At 26.7% G+C, this 20,640-nt stretch overlaps 1 protein-coding gene across 1 annotated transcript in view; it reads right to left on the minus strand.

Moving 5' to 3' along the window:
- Nucleotides 1-1,812: 1,812 nt before the first annotated feature.
- Nucleotides 1,813-20,640, minus strand: part of LOC113557968 (AT-rich interactive domain-containing protein 4B-like) — a 28,255-nt gene continuing 9,427 nt past the window's right edge. The window contains exons 10-19 of the mRNA XM_026963505.2: nucleotides 19,918-20,055; nucleotides 19,382-19,500; nucleotides 11,196-11,736; nucleotides 10,659-10,735; nucleotides 10,492-10,588; nucleotides 8,459-8,635; nucleotides 7,209-7,288; nucleotides 7,034-7,142; nucleotides 4,799-4,952; nucleotides 1,813-4,013 (exon numbers count right to left, since the gene is read on the minus strand). Of these exons, the coding sequence (XP_026819306.1) occupies nucleotides 1,990-4,013; nucleotides 4,799-4,952; nucleotides 7,034-7,142; nucleotides 7,209-7,288; nucleotides 8,459-8,635; nucleotides 10,492-10,588; nucleotides 10,659-10,735; nucleotides 11,196-11,736; nucleotides 19,382-19,500; nucleotides 19,918-20,055 (3,516 nt within the window). The 3' untranslated portion in view covers nucleotides 1,813-1,989. The remainder of the gene's footprint in view (nucleotides 4,014-4,798; nucleotides 4,953-7,033; nucleotides 7,143-7,208; nucleotides 7,289-8,458; nucleotides 8,636-10,491; nucleotides 10,589-10,658; nucleotides 10,736-11,195; nucleotides 11,737-19,381; nucleotides 19,501-19,917; nucleotides 20,056-20,640) is intronic.

Here is a 20,640-nt window from a genome sequence, read left to right on the forward strand (position 1 = left end):
TATATTTTCTTTAAAACAGTGGCATTGACTATAATATTAGTCAAAAACATATTTTATATTATAATATTATCATATCATGAACAGTTTTAAAATACCAATCTAACAAATAGTATACAATAACATTCTTAAAAACTATTGATATTAAAAGAATACAATTAAGCTTATAGATTTTATAATTATTTATATTCATAAGTTTATAAAACATTATAATAATAATGTTTAGCTAAAGTAAAACTTAATTTAGTACTTAATTTAATAATAACATATGGCACAATTCACTAGGATGAGGAAAAAACATATTTAACTGCACTGCAAATAAATAAAATTGCATTTAAATTGTTAACAATATATAGAAAACAAAAAATTGTTTGATAACACACAAAACACTTTATTACTACATAATATTGTAATTAGTCTTAACATAACATAATTTTTATATTCAATAAAAACATCTATTCTATCAAATAAAAAATAAGTTATCCTCCTGTAGGTGTTGGAGGTTCAAAACAATGAGATACTAAGAAAAAATATAAAAAAATAAATAAATATTAAGAATAATATTAAATATTTAGAATGAAATATTATTTGACATATAGTCAATAATATTGTATTTAACAGTTAAAATTTAAACCAATTTTAAAATTTTTTTTTCTTTTGCTTTTTCTCCTTAAAAACTTAATTTACTTCAACAAATACATTTAAATTAAGTTTATTATTTTGAAAAAAAAACACGTAGCTTATTTATTTTGGCCATTATCACAGCTTGCCATTGAGCAGAATTAATTTCTGGAACTTAAATTTTTAATTTCTATGTTGATGTAGTGAAAGATTATAATTATTTTATGATATATATTAATGAATTATTATATATCAGAAATATCAAATCTTATCATTAATCCAATATACTTTTCAATGATATTTTATTTAATTTAGTATGATTAATCAATGCTAATACAAATCATTTAAATTGAAGCATATTATCATAAATTACATAAAAAACATAGACATCGGCATTACATCATGATTAACTTTAAAAACATTTATTATTTTTATTATTATTACAATTTAAAACTAAAAATATTTCTAGTAACAGTTCAAGGATTATTGTTAAAACTGATTACCTGAAGGGATAGGAACATTAGGAACATTAGGAACAGTATTAGTAGATGATTTTCAACATTTTGATGATTGTTTAGGATTGCTACTTACACTGCGTTTGGATAGTGATTTTTATGGCAGCTTTATTATTACTGTGACTAGAGGTTCATTTACATTTATATCATAATTTTTTTTTTTTAATCTTTCATTCTTTGATACTCACTGTAAACTTCAATAAAAAAAAAATATTAATAATTAAATTATAATACATTACAATTAATATAAAATTAAAATAAATAAGATGCAAATAATTTTAATAAAGAAATATTAATATTAAATTTCACTTTGAAATATTAATGTATTATTAATTAATATTTGCTAATATTTTTTAATTATTTTAAGGCGTATAACTAATCAATTATATACATAAAAAATTGTACGTTTTTGAGGCTATATAAATTTACTTTAAAAGAAATTAAAGTGTTGTACTATTCATTGTCTTTGTTTTATTGATGCATATAATAATGAAATTTATGTTCAGTAATTAAGTATTAAAGTTAATTGATAAATCACAAATTTAAAATAACAATATTTTCTATGTTCTCTCGTTGTTTTTATAAAATTTAAATTTTTAAGCAAATTTTATGAGTAGTATTAAATATTAATATTTTACATACTCATAACTTGATTGAAAACTGAAAATCTAACAAGATATAATATTCTTGCTTTTAAGTTTATTAATTTATCAATTCACTGTTATATTAAAATTAACAATACAAAATTGAAATCCCTGAACACAAATGTCCATTTGTAATATACAGACAACACAATATAGTTATTAGTGTGTGACATATCCTTAGACTTAAATTAAATTAAATTAATACAAAAAAATTACTTTTGATGATTATTAGTGTCTTCTTTTGTTTTTTTTTCAGTAGCATTTGCCATAATAACCATTGGCATTTGACAAGATTGAGACATAGCACACATGCCTAAAATAGCTTCTATTTCATTATTATTGAATTTTCCAAATATCTTAATTGTTTCTTCTTGACCAAGTTGCTCTGTTGGCATACTAGTTGAACTATCTAGTATGGTTTCTTCATATAGTATGTTGCTTACATTAGATTCTGGATTATAAAATTGTTTACTAGTACTAGGCATAGAGTTATCATAAAAACTATACTTGCTAGTACTTGGAATATTGTGATTAAATAAATTACTTTTGCAAGGAACGTTTGTATTAAAATTAATATTATTAACAGTTTGTTCAGCTAACAAGAAACTATTTTTTGCATCATTTCTAGTATTAGTTTCATAGAAAGTATCTTTGCTTATACCTGGTTGACCTATTGAATTAAATAAACCTTTACTGGTACTAGGCTTATGAATATCATATTCTGAAACATAATGATTGTTCTCTATAACTAAAGCATTATTGAGATAATCTGCATCTACTATTTTTTCTCTAAATTGTAGTGGTAGCACTATAGATTTTTCGACATTTTCAACTTCATCATCATAACTTTTAGAGTGTGGAGACATTTTAAAACTAGAAATAAGAACATTTTGTATACTTTCGTCATAGTATATATTACTTTCATCATCTGTATCTATTAGTGAAGTGTTATGAAGAGGTATACTTGATGGTACTGGTGGTAAGGATTGATCAATGTCTTCATCACTTTGATAATCAGGTTCCTCTACTATTACCAATCTTGATTCATCATCATCATCATCATCATCATCATCATAAACATCCTCTTCTTTAATGGCATAATCATTAAATTCACTTGGAAAAATACAAACGTCATTGGGCGATGGCTTAAATGGTTTTATAGATAAATCTAAAATTTGATCTTTTATATCAGGTACATCAGATTTGTCATGAGTAATTGAATCATCCATTTCATTTAGATTGTTCAATTTATCATTAACTTTTATCTCATATGAATTCATGCTATAGATAGTAGGAACAAATGGTATTATAGAGCTATTGTTTTCAACTACTTCTAATTGTGCTGAAGAATCAATAACTCTAGGTAGCTCATTAAGTTTCTCTATGTTTGATAATTTTGAGGAATCAATGTCAGAAGAAATAATATCAAAACTGCATGATTTAAATTCTTTAAATTCATAATCATCATCTGTGATTAGTTCATCACTTTTTGAAACTTCAATTTCCAATTGTTGATTCAATATGTTAGTTTCTTGAATGATATCATTATTACTATTTGTTGAAATTGGCATAGGTTCTTTCATATCTGATTTTATTTTGTTTAGATAAAAATCAGAGCCAGACTTGTCAGATTTATCATCTAAAGGACAAGAGATGACTTCAGTTATTTTTTCTAATTCATTTTGTTTTTCAACTTCAGAGGACAATGAGTAATTGATAGTATTAAAAATTTCTGATTTTTTTGTCATAGTCAATTGTTCAGCTTTAATTTCGATTTCTTCATTTCGATTTTTTGAAAATTCGGACAGTTTTTTAAAATTATTTTTAGTTTTTTTTTTAGGTGACAAATTATGATTTGAAAAAAATGTTGGTTCAATTATAGTATTATTATCAATTTTACTTTCATTCTGTACATCTACACCTTCATTATCTGCATTAGATTTTATATCATAACTTTGTGATGGAATCATAAAATTCAAATCAAATGACGGTTTTAGAATAACTTGTTTACAAATCTCAATTTCTTCAGATATATTATCATGAATTTTAAACACAGATGATTTTGCTTTTTTATTTGAGTATGTTTTTAAACACTTATTTTTTTTATGATTATTAGTATCTAAAGGCTCTGTTCTTATGACATCTGGTTCAGTAGTTTTGATTGTTTTTTTCTTATTATATTGCTTGAATGATTCTACAGGTTTCACTGTATATTCGGTTTCTGAATCGGAATTATCTACAATATAATTTAGTAAATATAAATATTACACATAACGATATACTAAATTTATTTCATTTTTTCATCACTTTTAATTTAGATTCTGAGTGGAGCTATAGTATCTGTACAGATTTTACATTGTTGAATTTCATTATTAAAAATTTAAGAATGTTATTAGCGAAGGTTAGACATAAGTACATAGATACTTAGACACAAGTATCTACATTTAAGATTTATTGCCAGTCAATATTGAGCTAGAAACGATTAATTAGTTGAATGGAGTATACTTGTATTAGGTTGATTATTAAATCATCATTTGATGTAACTCATCATCACAATTATATTTTTAAAAAGATAACTATAATCTTTAAAGATTTTTTTAATATTATTTATTTTTAATATTAATTTTTTTGACTTATTAACTTAGTAATATTATACTATATTAAATTGTATTGTACTTTAAGGTTAAACACTAAATATAAATTGAATTTCCATTAAAGTCGTAATATTATTCATATATAGTCAACTTTGGGTAACTTGTACTTTGATATATTGAATATAAGAAGTCAAAAAATTTAATTGGTTTTTAATATCTCAATATTTTTAATAATTCCCCTATCCACCTACCTAAATGAACTAAAGTCAGCTTTTTAATTATCTAGAATAGTATGATAATATTCATGTGATCTAAATTTAAAATGGTTGGTAAAATTAATAACCTTGTACTTAATAGGTACTTTATACGTGTTGACTGCTTATACCCATGTTTTATAATTATAAATTACCTACAATAAAATACTTACCAAAATAAGATTTAGTCAAAGTACATGTTCTTCTAGGCCGAGTACTACTATAAGGTGTTTTTGTTCTTAGTGAATATGATTTGATCGGAGTAACTACTGATCGTCTAGTTCTACTAGTTGTTGATAACATTTTTTCTTTGTCCCAATTTGTTTGCTAAAAATTATAAAAATGTTAGTTGTTTATAAGATTTATATATTTCTTACAAATAATATAATAAAAATCAAGTGCTGTATACACCCAAGTTTGAATAAACCCAATAACTATTCCAATAAGTATTAGTAAATATATTTAAACAAATTTTTTCTCAAAAATGTTTTCATAACATTAAAAATTAATGCTAATATATCATTAATTTTTAATACTCAATTATTTTTAACAAATAATATATTTAATCATACAACCAAAGAAAACAGCCATCATATTACTTGGATTCATTTTTTTAAATAAACTAATTTAAAATGATTATATGAAATACGGATAATAGTTGATTGTTATTATTATTATTAGGATTTATATGCTTTAAAAGACTCAAATTTTTATTAAAATATGCAGCAATCTTCAAAAGTTCCAAAACATGCAAAAATATGCAAAAAAAAAAAATAATAAAATTTTAATCTTTGGCAATCGTGCAGTATACTAACTACATACACCTATTCTACTTTGTTGTTGTAATATACTACCAAAAACTTGATGAGTAAACTTTACCGTATTTTATTAATTAAAATTTAATTATTTATGTTTTTAATATTCTTTCAACATATTTCCACCAATAACACCATTTTTTAACTTAGAATACTATAAATGAAACAAATATAGAACTATCATCTAAATAGAAACAAGACAGTAAAGAAATTGAATATAATTGTATTTTTATAAGCATTCAATTACATTTTTAGTCAAATAATTATAAAAAAAAATGATTTGAATAATTATTTAGAAAATATTTTGCCCAATTCTAAGTAGAACCTAGATTATCCAAACCCTTTATTATCTAAATGTCAATTGATATATCCAAATGTTTTTTGGATTTATAGTGCCCTTTATAGTACACTATACTTTATTTAGAAAGCATACTTTAAAAATTTAAATATTTTATATTTATAATGTTATGCTATTTTATAAAAATGAAAATCAATAAATTACGCCATGGTAATTTTATTTATTATATTTTTATATTTTCAAAATAGGTATATAAATGTATCCCATGTACTGGCGACTCAAATACAATCAATAATACAATTATGTTGTAAACTGGTATACGCATACTTGTTAAACATCTTATATTTTAATGCTTAAATATTTAACAAAATGTCCATATCTGCAATATGTTTATTGTTCTATTGTTTAGTTCTTGTTAGGTCTAATACATGTATGCTGGTTGATTGTGAATAATGTTATATTATAAGTGTCAAGTAGTGAAATTTTTGTCAAGGTCAGGTGGGATAATTGTAAATGAGGCTGGTATTTAAATCAAAAAAATAAATTATAACCATTGAACTTGATAATATGGTTATTTAATATGTTCTTTCATGAAACATATTGATTGCAGAAGAGATAACATCTTTTCTGTTATCATTTACAAAAAAAAATTATATTTTATTTTAAAAGATATTCATTTTCATTTACCACATGCAATTTTATGATAACCTTAAAACTTAAATCTGTTCATTTATATTTCTCTGAAATTAAGGGCTTATGGTAAATGTAATTTTTTTTTAGGTTTAGGATTTAAGAATGGCCAAAATTACATTGAAAATATATTTACTACATCCACTAGTATGATATACAATGATAAAATCAATTTAAGAGTAAGTAAACAACTAGTAAAAACTCACTTGTTAAATCATTAAAAATTACTCCACCTGACCAAACAATAATTATTTTGTTTGTTTCTTATACAAGGGCAAAAGAAAAACGATCAGTTACATACTGTTTGCAATAACTATACATATTTAAATTTAGTAAGTATAATTTCAACAGATAGGAGGGTTCTATTTCACAAGAGTGCGAGGCAAAAATATTTTAGTATAATGAAACATATTGTTATAGCCTTACAGGTAAATGTTCATGGAATTCAATGTTTAAAAAGAAAAATATAAGTATAGATACAGTAATAATCATTAATATTATAAAAGATTCAAAGATTATTCAATAGGGTACACACTATTCCAAATACACCAGAAAAATTGTATACTTAAATATTTATTTTTATACTATGTATTTGAATAACCTACTTTTGCATTATCAGTTATGGCTTGATAATCTCTATTGTAAACTGTTATATCATCTTCAATAATTGTTAACATGTCGTCTTCATCATCATATGGTTCATCTTTTATATTTCTGTAAAATATTGCCGAAACTAAATAAAATTATGTACTTAGATTTATAAATACTTTTTTAACATACTTAAGTGTTGGAGTATTGTTGTTTGAAATCTTCTCTTCATCGTATTTTTTCTTCCTAGGAGTTTTTATTTTTTCAGTGTTCTATGATACAATACGTATAGTTTTAATAAGTGTTACACTTTTTTTTTACACAAAATTTTTTTTTTTATTTAATTATTTTCTGTTAAATAATTATTTACAAGTCTCAAAATTCTTATTATTGTTCAAATTAACTATGAGATTACTGATAGTACTGATATCTTTAATCAAAAACATTTAGAATGTTTAATTCTAAATATATATCTAATATAAGCAATATTTTAATATATTATGTATTAATTTGAACATTATATTGAGTTACTAAATTGTAATTAAAAAAAAAAATTAAGGTATACAAGGTAGGCTACTGTTCTGCTGTACATTATGTATCAAGTAGAACTCATTATTGAATAAATCACTATACTAGATTATGTTAAATTTAAATTCAATAATAACCCATTGCATGCAATGAGCAAATTCTATAATGGAAAACGTTTTACAATACAAATGCAAACATTTAAAATGTTTAAATTCATAAGCGTTTGGTGAGGTATGTAAATTAACTGTGATATAAGTCACAAATGACTATACTTAGTGTTAAGTCTGAATAATTATCTTGATAGAAATAACCAAACTAAACCACGATATTGGTTATTTTAATTAAACAAAGCAAACACTAGATCATGGCGTTTGTAATGTTAGCAAACGTTTACTTACTACTAGCTTGGACCTTCGTTTACCAGACAGTCCGAATGCCTGTTATCAAACGTTTACCGCTATAGAATTTGCTGGATGAAAAAATATTCTGAGCGAAGACTGTTTATACTTTAGTAATCATGGTAACAAAACAAATATTTTAATAATAATTTTGGATTTGGTTAAAATTTCAATTTTTCCTTAATGCTTTGTTAGTTTTTCCTGATGAAAGAAAAAATACTAAAATAAGTCAAAATTAAAAATTTTTATCTTGACTTATATTAGTTACAAACTAGATCAAATTTGTTATTCAAAACCATATTCAAAGTGGAAAATCAAAAACAATTTTGTTGTGAACAGTGTACATACTACGCAAAAAAAAAAACACATCACATCTTTGTAAAATCAATATATTCATCGCTCAGAATCTAAAATTTAATAATTTTTTTTATAAAAAATAATATTTAAAAACTTGAATTTAGAACAACAATTTTAAAATCTTTTTTCTATTCAATTTTTTACAGCTATTTTACATACTTCTGTAGGACTAATTTTAGATGAATCTATGTTATTATGACCATCTGGTCCTTGTACAAGACCTATGATTTTGAATCCAATTCTTAATATGTCAATCCACTCATCATACCGTAAGTTCCATCCCGTATAATGTATGTAATATTTCATCACTCCATCAATATTACGCATTTTAAGAACCTAAAAATGTAGAATATTTATGTAATTTAATCTAAAATAATTGATAATACTAATACAAATTTTAACATTTCATTCGGTATTACATATCAAAACATTTAGGTTATAGGATGAGGTTTGAAATTAAAATATTTACAAAAAATTAATTTAATATCAAAGCAGGCTAAGTGTGAGACAAATGACACATAAGACAAAATTAGATAATTTTTAATATAATTAACAGAAAATATATATTTTTTTTTTTTAAATAACATCAATTAAAACAGTTCTATAAAAGCCGTAGTAAATATAGCAACTATTATAAAAAAGCATTAATGTATTAATAATTTTTAAGTTTAATATTAAAAAAGGATCAATAAGTAAATAATTTGTTAGCCTATAAAGATTGTAGAAATTTATAATGTAATTGTTTTAGTTTAATTGTAATTCTGTATATAATACAATGTTTTATAATGCTTATCATTAAGGCTTAGAAGTTGTAGGAGCTAAAAACAGCAAAATATGCACAAAGAAAATTGTAATATTTATCACACAAAAAAATTATTCAGTCCCAAAATATAAATCTAATGTTGTTAATAATTTACATGAGAACAAAGATGAAATAGGAAAAAAAATGTTGAAAGTAATATTTAAAATATGGCAGATTTTGAAATCATATTAAGAAGACATACCACTGATATTTTTTGTATCTGTCTTACAAGCATGTAACAGAAAATTTACACTCAGCAGATCACTTGAAGCTTTGTTAGTTTAAAAAATTAGAGTAAACCGACCTATTATGAAACTTGGTGTTAAGAACATTATCTGTGTTTGTATGTCAGTTTTATACCATATTTAAATTATGCATAAATAATACAGCGTAAATTAAAAATGCTCATAATTCACTTAATACTATTGTAACAAAAAAAACCCACATACAAACATAAAAACACAGCTAATGTTCTTATCATCAAGTTTTATAATAGGTCAAGATTTAGTCTAGTTTTTAAACAAACAAATATACAAAGTGATCTATTGAGAGTAAATCTGCTATGTTACACGGTTAAGATGAAAACAACAAATGCCATCGTTACTTAGTCTTAAACTGAAAAATTTGTTTCAAAAAATACTGTCAAATAGGTTACAAGAATATTAGTTTTATATATAAATTCCAATTTTTGTTATGTTCAATATACATTTTAAAATGAAAAAGCCCTATTAATAAAACCTATTGTTGAATGGTAATTAAAATTTGGCCAAATGATACATTTTTTAAATTAAATATTTTGGACTGCATGGTTTGGGAAAAAAATATAATAGACTAAACTATATTCTGGCCTTTACTTTATAGAACAATATATATTGGATTAAAATGGCATAAGACTAACATTTTTGTGTTAAAAATTATATGGAACTTATGAATTAAACAAAAATTCTGCCAGTCTGTCAAATATGAATCATGTAAAATAATCTTACAAATAGATAATCAGTAAATATATACATTAAGTCGATAACTTAACAATAACAAGATAGAATATTGGCATAATAGCATGATATTAGAGATTAAATTTGCAACACACCGTGATACTGTTGTTGTTAATTTAACATTTAACTACAACAATGACAATAAACAACTATGTTAGGATATTTAAAATAAATATGTTAAAAAATAAATAAAAAATATATGCTTATTTCCCCTTAAATACCTATGCATTTTTAATTTTTAAACCCACCATCTTATGGTTTGAAGTTTTAGCTTGGTCTGCTAAAAATCTAAAAAATAAAGAATAAAATGCAACTTCTACAACTTACTAGTTTACCTAACTCAATTCAAATTTATGAAATAAAATATATATTTTTTATGTATTTGAATAACTTACTTTTGCTTCATACAATTGATTTTGATTATAATATACTAATAAATGATCTCCGACAACCACTAATGTATTTTTATTAAATGTTTCTACTTTGATGTTACTGTAAAATATTACCAGTATTATTACAATAAGATATATTATATAGATTAATAAATAGTTTTTGCACATACAAAACTGTTGCATTATTGTTTGAAGTCTTCACTTTATCACTTTTTTTCTTCCGAACATTCTTCTTTTTTTCAGTGGTCTATGACAGAATTTAAATAGAATTTCTAATAAATGTCGTATTTAAATTTCATTGTTTAAGATTATTTAATTAATACATGTAAAATCTAATTATAAAGCACAAGACAAATTGTATACTTAAATAAAAATGTAAGAACTGACAAATTAAATACATTGAATTATAGAGCGAAATAAAATACTTAAGTCTACTAATATAAATTTAAGTTGATTTTTTTTTAATTTGAAAATATAGAAAAGTCTAGTCATGCATTAAGTCAAATATGATTTTTCATTTTATATAATTAAGAAATAACTTAAACCCTTATTTAGACTTTTAGTCATCATACTAAATAACCAAATTTTAAATTAAGAATTGTACACAATATTTCTTAGTGTCCGAATAAAAATTAGCCAATACATATTACTCCTAGTTAAATTAAGTAATAAAAAGCATATTATACAATATATTAAATAAATTTTACTTTAGGTACATCATCGGATTTTCCTGTATTTGAAACGTCTTGCTGGTAATAAGATACTCCTCTTTTTGACTTTTTAAATGCAGGCATTATGCTTAAAAAAGTTTTAATTTGTACTTCATCAGCTTTCCTTTTCCTCGTACCTAGTAATTCAGATTTTACTTTCGTATCTTCAATTATATGATCTTCTAGTGTATCAGTATCAATCTCTTTTCTTAAGATATTTTCCAATTCATTTTTAGTTTTAACATTTTTTATAGGATTTTTCAATTTTACTATGTTTGAATCACATTTCACTAATTGTTTATTATTGCATGATGTATTATTTTTTATAACTTTAATAGCTTTGGCTACTTTTTTAGCTCTTGTGAAATCCTTAACTTTTTTATTGTTTGATTCAATCTTTACAGACTTTTTATGTAATGTTTTGTCAATATCTCTTATGATACTGCGACTAAAACTGCTGCGTGATCTTACTTTCCTTGGATGACTTAACATTGTACAACCTAATTTTCGATAAAAATTCTCAAAACCATGTAAAAATCTGAAATGCAATTACATTAAAATTATTAATTTTCATCAAATAACAAAGTACAAAATATAATTAAACAATTCATAAATTATTCATTGAAAAAAATTTAGTAAAACTAGTAAAATATATTAATCAAAATGATCTATTAAAATAAATTTAAGTGAACTATTATACTAATATTATAAAATACTAAATAATGCTAATTTAACCTGTCGTGACTTGAGTATATAATCTGAATACCACTACTAGGGCATAGAGAGTGATTTACTAACCGACTATTTTTTAAATATTTCTCTAATTTTTTAGCAATCTTTTTTCTTTTATTATAAGTAAGGCATTAGCATTTGAATGTTCTTATTAATTGGTTAAAAAAAGTAGCTAATTTATTCCAAAATTAATTTCAGAACCTAACAATGATGTATATGAAATTGTATTTTGCATATTTTTGCATTTTCAGGACATATTTTAGAATTTTGTACATTTTAAGACCATATTTATGAATATTAAGACTCGGTGAATCGAGAATCACTAATTATTTATTTCACTTATAAAAGTTATTATGGATAATTTAACTTATTAATAAAAGATCACTAATCGTAATAGATAACTGGAAATGTTCAATTTATATTACATAATAATATCACATAAGTAGGTAATATTATATTTTATGGTATATATCGTACTCATCAGTTGTGGTTCATACTCGTGCGGTGCTTTGTTAAAATAATAAATCGGATAAATAACTTTAAAATGTCGAAAGTGAAAACTTCTAACACTTTTTAGAGCACATTTTAGTCATTTTTAGGGGATAACTACATATTTTATAGGTTTTTTTAGGGCATATAATTGTTGGCCATAGTTATAAGCATGTTGTTGCTGTCCTTTATTATAATTTTATATTTACGATATATTTTTATGTTAAAATTATTATAAGATAAAATACAGATGAATGCTAAAATTTTATCAAGTAATTTGATGGTCTATGCCAGCGTTTATCAAATAGTGGGTCGCGACCTACAACCGGGCCACGAATATTTAATGCCGATTCACAGAATTTGATAAAATTCTTGTATTAAATTTTTATTATTTATCATTTTGTTTGATAATTTGATAAAATTAGTAACTATATTTTAATTATTAAATTGTTGTTAAAAATTAACACTTCAATTTTATTATAAAATTCTATGTGGACATTCAAATGTGTTTTATTTTGCCCTTTTTTACACAATGATAAATGTTAATTTTTTTTGGTAGGTCACAAAAAAAAAATATATTAATTACCGAGCTAGCTAGCTCAAACAAGAGTTTGGGAAACGCTGGTTAATGCAATCAAATGTAGCAAGAGCCATATAAAAAAGGCATGCGTCACATCAGTTGCACAATTTTGATAAATGTCATGTTAAATATGATATATATTATTTTTTGTGTGTATTATATATATTTATAATATTACATATTATAAAAAATAATAAAATCTTTTTTTTAAACCTTAATTATTAACTATTTAAATATGGTTGATGTTTTTTTAATACTTAAATAACAAAAAATCAATCAAATTAAATAAATATATAAATGATGTAAAAAGTAATAAATCATTAGACAATTTTTTTATGTTATGTTTATCATATTGTCGTGCATAGTAAAATTATACAAAACAAACATACAAGTATATTAAAATTATGTTCCTATTATAAAAATAAATAAAAATATATTTTTAAGACAAAATTTACTTAAGCATTATGATATTACTTATGAAAACATTTTGATGAAAAACTTAAAATTTCACTGATATTTAATATAAATAAAATTGATAATCAGTTCGTGTTCTACCACCGACAGTACAACACGTGTGCTCTGCGATAACGTTTTATAGCTCTCGATAGCACATACCTACTCCACAGCGGGCGTTCCAGGTAATATGATTCTGTAACAATTTTATCATCATACATAACGCGCCTACTATTCATAGTCAACATGAATAGACCCACCTCGAGCTTTTCGCCCAGAACAAATACCTCTGTACCATCTAAACTTCCCGCCTCTAACATATCAATTAAAAAAATTGCAATGCCTACACAAAAAAATGCCAAATCTTCATCTACAAAGTCAGCCATGATATCGCACGACAAAAGTATGCGATTGTCTAACTCGTCTATCAACCATTCCCCACCCGACTCGCCGTCCAAGAATAAACACCCTACCACTCACGTCCGCTCCACAAATAACACACCAGTCTCCGCCGCTATCGCAAACCAATTAACCCACACTAATGACTCTCAAACGGCAATCGCACACGCGATTAAACCCATACCTACATACACAAATTCCAGCATGAACTTCGCATCTGTGACTGCTACGGAAAACACTCCGAGCAGAGAACAAGCGATAGTGTTCAATTTTATCGATGGAATACCGCAAATTGAGTACATAACCGCCATCGGAAAAATAGTCAAACCTATCAACATCATTTTCGTTTCGCGTATTTCAAACCAACGCTTCTGTATATTTTTATCTATTAAACAAGTTCTCGACAACCTAATGCAACAAACCCAGTCTATTATAATTAATGATCAATTAATTCAAATACGCAGACTGGTTAACCCGTCCAAACGCATTGTTATATCTAACGTATGCCCGTCAATCTCTAACCGAGCAATATTGGACGCATTAAAACATATAAATATAAATCCCATATCGCAAATTAATCACCTAAAAGCCGGTATCAACATGGAAGGATACGGGCATATCATGAGCTTTCGCAGGCAAATGTACATTAACCATGAAGACATCCCCAAACTTCCCAGCTCTATGCTAATCACCCAAAACGATAATCAACTTAGAATTTTCTTCACGGACGACACAATAACATGTTTTCTATGCAAAGCGACTGGGCACACATCCAATAACTGTAAAAAAAAAACCCGAAAAAAATCCTACAATTGAACCAACAATCAACACAAATGCAACCTACGATCTCAACAATACCTACGAAACACAAACCGCACTTACAGAAGATGTTACACATTCCTCTCCCTCTAACTCCCAACTCGAGGGAAACCAGATACTCACAAATATGGATTGGTCCTTAGAAATTACTTCCGAGGCAACCCCTTTCCTCCGATAATAATGATGAACTCCCTCCAATGTTAACACAAAAGGATATATACAAAAGACCAATCTTCGATGCATCATCATTAAAACCACCTGATTCTCCAAATGACCAAATACCCTCAAAACATCACAGTAAAAAAAGAAAAAACAATAAAGAAAGCCAAAATTCGTTCCAGATCAAATTCAGCTAACAGACTAGACAGCACAACCAAAAATGAACATAAAAAACCAATAGATAAATATTTTACACTAAGTGACAATTTGCCCATTTCATATCTTCAATTTTTATACATACTTGAAAATTTCACAAATAAATCTATTAATATACATTCACTCACTGAAGAGGTAAATATTGATATAATACAATTAATGGACATATTAGATCAAATCAGACCTCTGGTCACCGATCGAACATTAAAAAGCCGACTAACTAAACTGTCTAATTTCCTTTTCCAAGCCCAACCAGCTCAATCAAACCAAACCTCCACATAAAACTTTACCAATAATATATATATACACAAACCTATTAAAGCTACACTCCAAACCTATGATAAATATTATTCAATGGAATTTGAATGGGTTCTATTCAAAACTTGAAGAACTCCAACTGCTTACTAAAGATTATACCCCGACCATTATATGTCTACAAGAGACAAACTTCACAGACGGCAACAAACCTTCGTTATCCCAATACAATATTTATAAAAAAAAACCACAATTTATGTGACCGAGCTAGTGGCGGCGTAGCCATCTTTGTCAGCCATGAATACCCCAGCGAAGAAATACAAATAACCACTTATCTAGAAGCTATTGCGGTATCAATAACCTTGCCTCATAATAAAATAACCATATGTAACCTATATTTATCTAATCAAAAAAATTTCACACTCACCGACATAGAAAACATCACCAATCAACTCCCACAGTCTTTCATAATAGTAGGTGATTTTAACAGTCACAGCTTTAACTGGGGGTCTTACAAAACTGATTCAAGAGGTAAAATAATTGAAGAGCTCCTCATGCAAGATAATCTAGTACTACTAAATACCGGCCGACCCACCAGAATAAATCCCTCAAATGGGCAATTTTCCGCTATCGACCTTTCTATCTCTAATACTGCTCTTGCACACAAACTCGAATGGAAAGTTCTACCAGATATCTACAGCAGCGACCACATTCCTATCCAAATAACCTTCACCGACCCGTCAAACAAAAACGACTTGTACTATCCTCCGAGGTGGAAAATTAAAGAAGCCAATTGGAACCTCTTCAACTGTCTAATTGAAAACAATATATTAACACTCAAACCCCCATCCAAAGATAACATCGATGATGATGTTTACCAATTCTCAAAACTCATCACTGAAACTGCAAAAATGTCCATAGGAATAGCCAACAACAAAATTAAAAAACCCAGGGTCCCATGGTGGAACGATGAAATTAAAATATCTATTATAAATAAAAACAAATCCCTCAAAAAATATCAAAATACACACAACACAAACGATTTCATACAATTAAAACGCCATAGAGCGCGCACCAGATTTTTAGTTAAACACAGTAAACCGCATCCTGGAAAGCATACACATCCAGCCTGGACACCCAGACCGATCTCTCAGTAGTTTGGAGTAAAATTAAATCTCTCAAAGGAACCAACCGACAAAGAAACATACAGTTTTTATCTAACTCAGAACTCATAACGACACCAAAGGAAGTAGTCAACTCTATTAGAGAATTCTTTCAAAAAAACTCAAGTACCTCCAACTACGACGATGAATTTCTAATTAATTGTCATCGATATGACTCTCCCCTAAACACAATCGATCAAAACGATGCTACACAAATCCTAATCAACTCTCCAATAACCATGGAAGAATTAGAAATGGTATTGAGAACCAATAAAAGCAAAAGTCCGGGACCAGATGGTATCCCTTATGTTTTGATCCAAAATTTACCACTAAACGGCATCAAACATCTATTAGACATTTTCAATACCATATGGAATAATAACGTATTCCCAAAATACTGGAGACATGGATTCGTTATCCCAATCCTTAATCCCAATAAGAATAAACATCTCACTGAAAGCTATCGCCCCATCACTTTACTCTGCACATTATGTAAATTACTAGAAAAAATCATTAATCGCCGAATCATATAGTACCTAGAAAAAATAAAATACATCTCCCCTGAACAAAATGGATTTCGACAAAATAGAAGCACACTTAACAATCTTCTAAGCATCAAAAATGAAACCGAAATAGCTACGAACAATAAGCAAAGTTTAGGATTGATCAGTTTTGATATCGCCAAGGCCTATGACACCACCTGGAGGCCCAGAATAATGCACATACTGAACAAAATAATATGCAAAGGGAACTTAATCAACTTCACCCAAAACCTATTACTCGAACGTTCCTTTCAAGTCAAATCATCAAACTGCTTATCCGACACTTATATACAAGAAAATGGAGTCCCCCAGGGTTCTACAATATCAGTAACACTTTTTCTGCTAGCTAAAATGATATATCCAAACAAATACCAAAGCCTATCATCCCCATGCTATACGCTGATGACTTCTCCATATTATGTCGTAGCAGCAGCCTTACAACAATAAAACAAATACTCCAAGACGCTACATCCGAACTAATAAAGTGGTCTAATACATCAGGGTTTAGATTTTCAGCCGAAAAAACCAAACTTATTATATTCAACAACAAAAACAAAAATAAAATGTCAATTAGTATGGGTAAACACACAATCAAAAACGAAAAAAATATTAAAATCCTCGGTATTACATTTGATTCAAAGTGTTCTTGGACGCCCCACATTCTACAACTTAAACAAACTTGCACCAATCGACTTAACATAATTAAAACGTTATCACATACATCATGGGGAGCCCATTCCTCGGTACTCATCAAGATTCACAAAGCTCTCATCCTGGCCAAATTAGATTATGGATCATTCCTATTCTCTTCAGCGAAACACCAGCACCTAAAAAAACTTGAAACACTCCATAACTCAGGTATGCGACTGTCAATAGGGGCGTTCCGTTCAAGTCCTATCGACAGCATATCCAACATAGCAGGAATACCCTCCCTATCACTTAGATGGGCAGAGCAGAAAACTTTACTTGCTGCCAGAGTATATAGATCCCCACAAGGAATATCATCATCTCCTTCAAGGATATTTAAAAATCTACAAGATAAATTTGACCTAGACCAGATCATACCATCAACTATCAGTCTTCAGTCACCTTGGTTAATTTCTCTAGACATCAATCTCGATCTCCATCACCTCCCTAAAAAAGACACAAACCCTTATATATATTAACACATCTTCAATGAAATCATAGCTAAAGCCGAACCACACACACAGATATACACCGATGCATCTATAACAGCTGATCATAGAGTTGGAGCTGCAATCATATGTGGTGACATCGAAATTCAAATTAAACTATCTGACAAATGTTCAATATACACTGCTGAAGCCATAGCAATACTAGAAGCCATCAAATACTTTACATAATCAGTTGACGACAAACTATGTATTATACTTAGTGACTCACTCAGTGCATTAACAAGCCTTAAAAATATAACCAACCCTACTGACATAGCAAAAAACATCCATAATTCCTGTCACATTGTACGATCTGCCGGAAAACACATATCCTTCATGTGGATCCCCGGACATAACAATATAGCAGGCAACGAAAAAGCTGACGAGGCCGCCAAACTCTCACACATATCACCTAAAGCAATCACTATATCAAATTTCTCCTATACCGACACAAGAAAATATATAAAAAATAACACAATCGATAGGTGGCAACAATATTGGTCTAATCAAACAACTAAACTCAATGAAATCAAAAAATCAATTATCCCATGGCCCCCTCCTCCCGGATGTTCCAGAAGACAAGAAACAATAATAAACAGACTTAGAATTGGTCATACTTCATGTACCCACCGACATTTTATGACTAAAGAGAACCCTCCCAACTGCACCACCTGTGGGGTCCAACTCACAGTTAAACATATACTTACTGAGTGCAGAAACTACCAGCAAGCCCGAATACAAATCCTTGGCATTACCCATCTATTTGAAATACTCAGCCCGGAAGCAACCACAACACTCAAATTATTTATGTTTTTAAAAAAAACCAACTTATATAATGTAATATAACCTCTATAGTCTATGTATATATATTTATAAATGTTAATACTTATGTCTATTTATAATGTTAATAATGTAATAATAATAATATTGTAATATTGTAATGTAATGTAGACCAATGGCCAGAGCCGCCGCGGTCTTTTGAGATTAATAAAAAAAAAAAAAAATTGATAATTTTGGGAATAACCTTGTTTAAGTAACAAAATTAACTGTTTATTTGAATGTCAATGAAATGTTAATAAATATTTTATCTTTATTATGAATTCTACAAAATTGTAGATTTAAAAATATAATTTTATTTTTTAAGTTTAGTCAGTTCAGTCTAAAAAAAATAAAAGATTGTATCATAAAATTATATACTAACTTTTGATAGAAATTTTTAACAGATAAAGATGATTGTCGCTCATAACCAGCTTTAATTGATACAAATAGCCATTGATTATCTTTATCAACTTTGTTATATCCTCCACAGTTATTGACAACCTAAAAATAATTAAATAATATAAATTATTATTAGTGAAATAATGGCTTTAAATATTATTGTTTAACTTAATTTAAAAATCCAAGAATTTTATCTCAATTTTATTTTATTTTTTCAGTTGTGTAATATAGAAAATGCTGTTTTTTTTATATGAATTTTATAGTATTTATCAATAATTTGTATATGGAAATATAAAGAGTATGTTAAGTATTATTGTTAAGGAATTGATTCATGGAATTAATAGCAGTGATGTAAGTAACCTGACAAAGAAAATATAATTTAGAATATGCAAGATGTTAAACTTTTCCTCCTATTAATGTGTCAAAGTAACACAAATGGCTATTGTTCTAGCAATTGTATATTATAAAAATCATATTATATTATTGTACTAAATTAGTTAATTGAATTATATTTGATACCTTAAATAGTTTATATAAATCAACATCCTTTTCATCAATCATTGGAGCTTGATTAAGAGGAGTTCCTCGGTCATCCATGAATTTAATTAACTGTGCGACAAAATGATCTTTTTCTTCAATTGGTTCTTCATCAGAATTCTAAAAAACAATTTATTATACTAAACATAAGCATAGTTAGTTAATGAAAACATGTAAATTTTATAATATACGAAGGTCTTTTATAATATAATTTAACATTCAATTAATGAATTTAAATAATAACAAATAATATTTTTATGACCATCAGGAGTAGTGTGTTGTATGATAGTGAGAAATTGAAATCTGCCTACAAAGGGATTTTGATGTAACGTGGAACACCATTGTCCAACACACTACGGATGGCCATCAGTCTTTGTACTGTATTTGTATCAATAAATTGTTATTAGCTAATAGTATACCTAATACCAAAGTGTAATTCTTTATGTAATTTATTTGTATATATGTTAATTAAGTTTTGTGTAAAATCATAATATTTTTGACAATAAAAAATAATAATTTAATTAAACATCACTATTCTATTAAAATTAACAAAACATTGAATTTAAAACTGTCAGGACTTCATAAAAAAAATCTGACGAAAACATTTTATTAGCTATATTTAAAACACAAAAGAAAAATGAATTAGCATCATATTTTTTACTTTTAGAAAAATATGAAGGAATGTGAACACATAACTGTGCTAAT

The sequence above is a fragment of the Rhopalosiphum maidis genome, chromosome 3 (genome assembly GCF_003676215.2).
Source record: "Rhopalosiphum maidis isolate BTI-1 chromosome 3, ASM367621v3, whole genome shotgun sequence".
NCBI classification, from domain to species: domain Eukaryota; kingdom Metazoa; phylum Arthropoda; class Insecta; order Hemiptera; family Aphididae; genus Rhopalosiphum; species Rhopalosiphum maidis.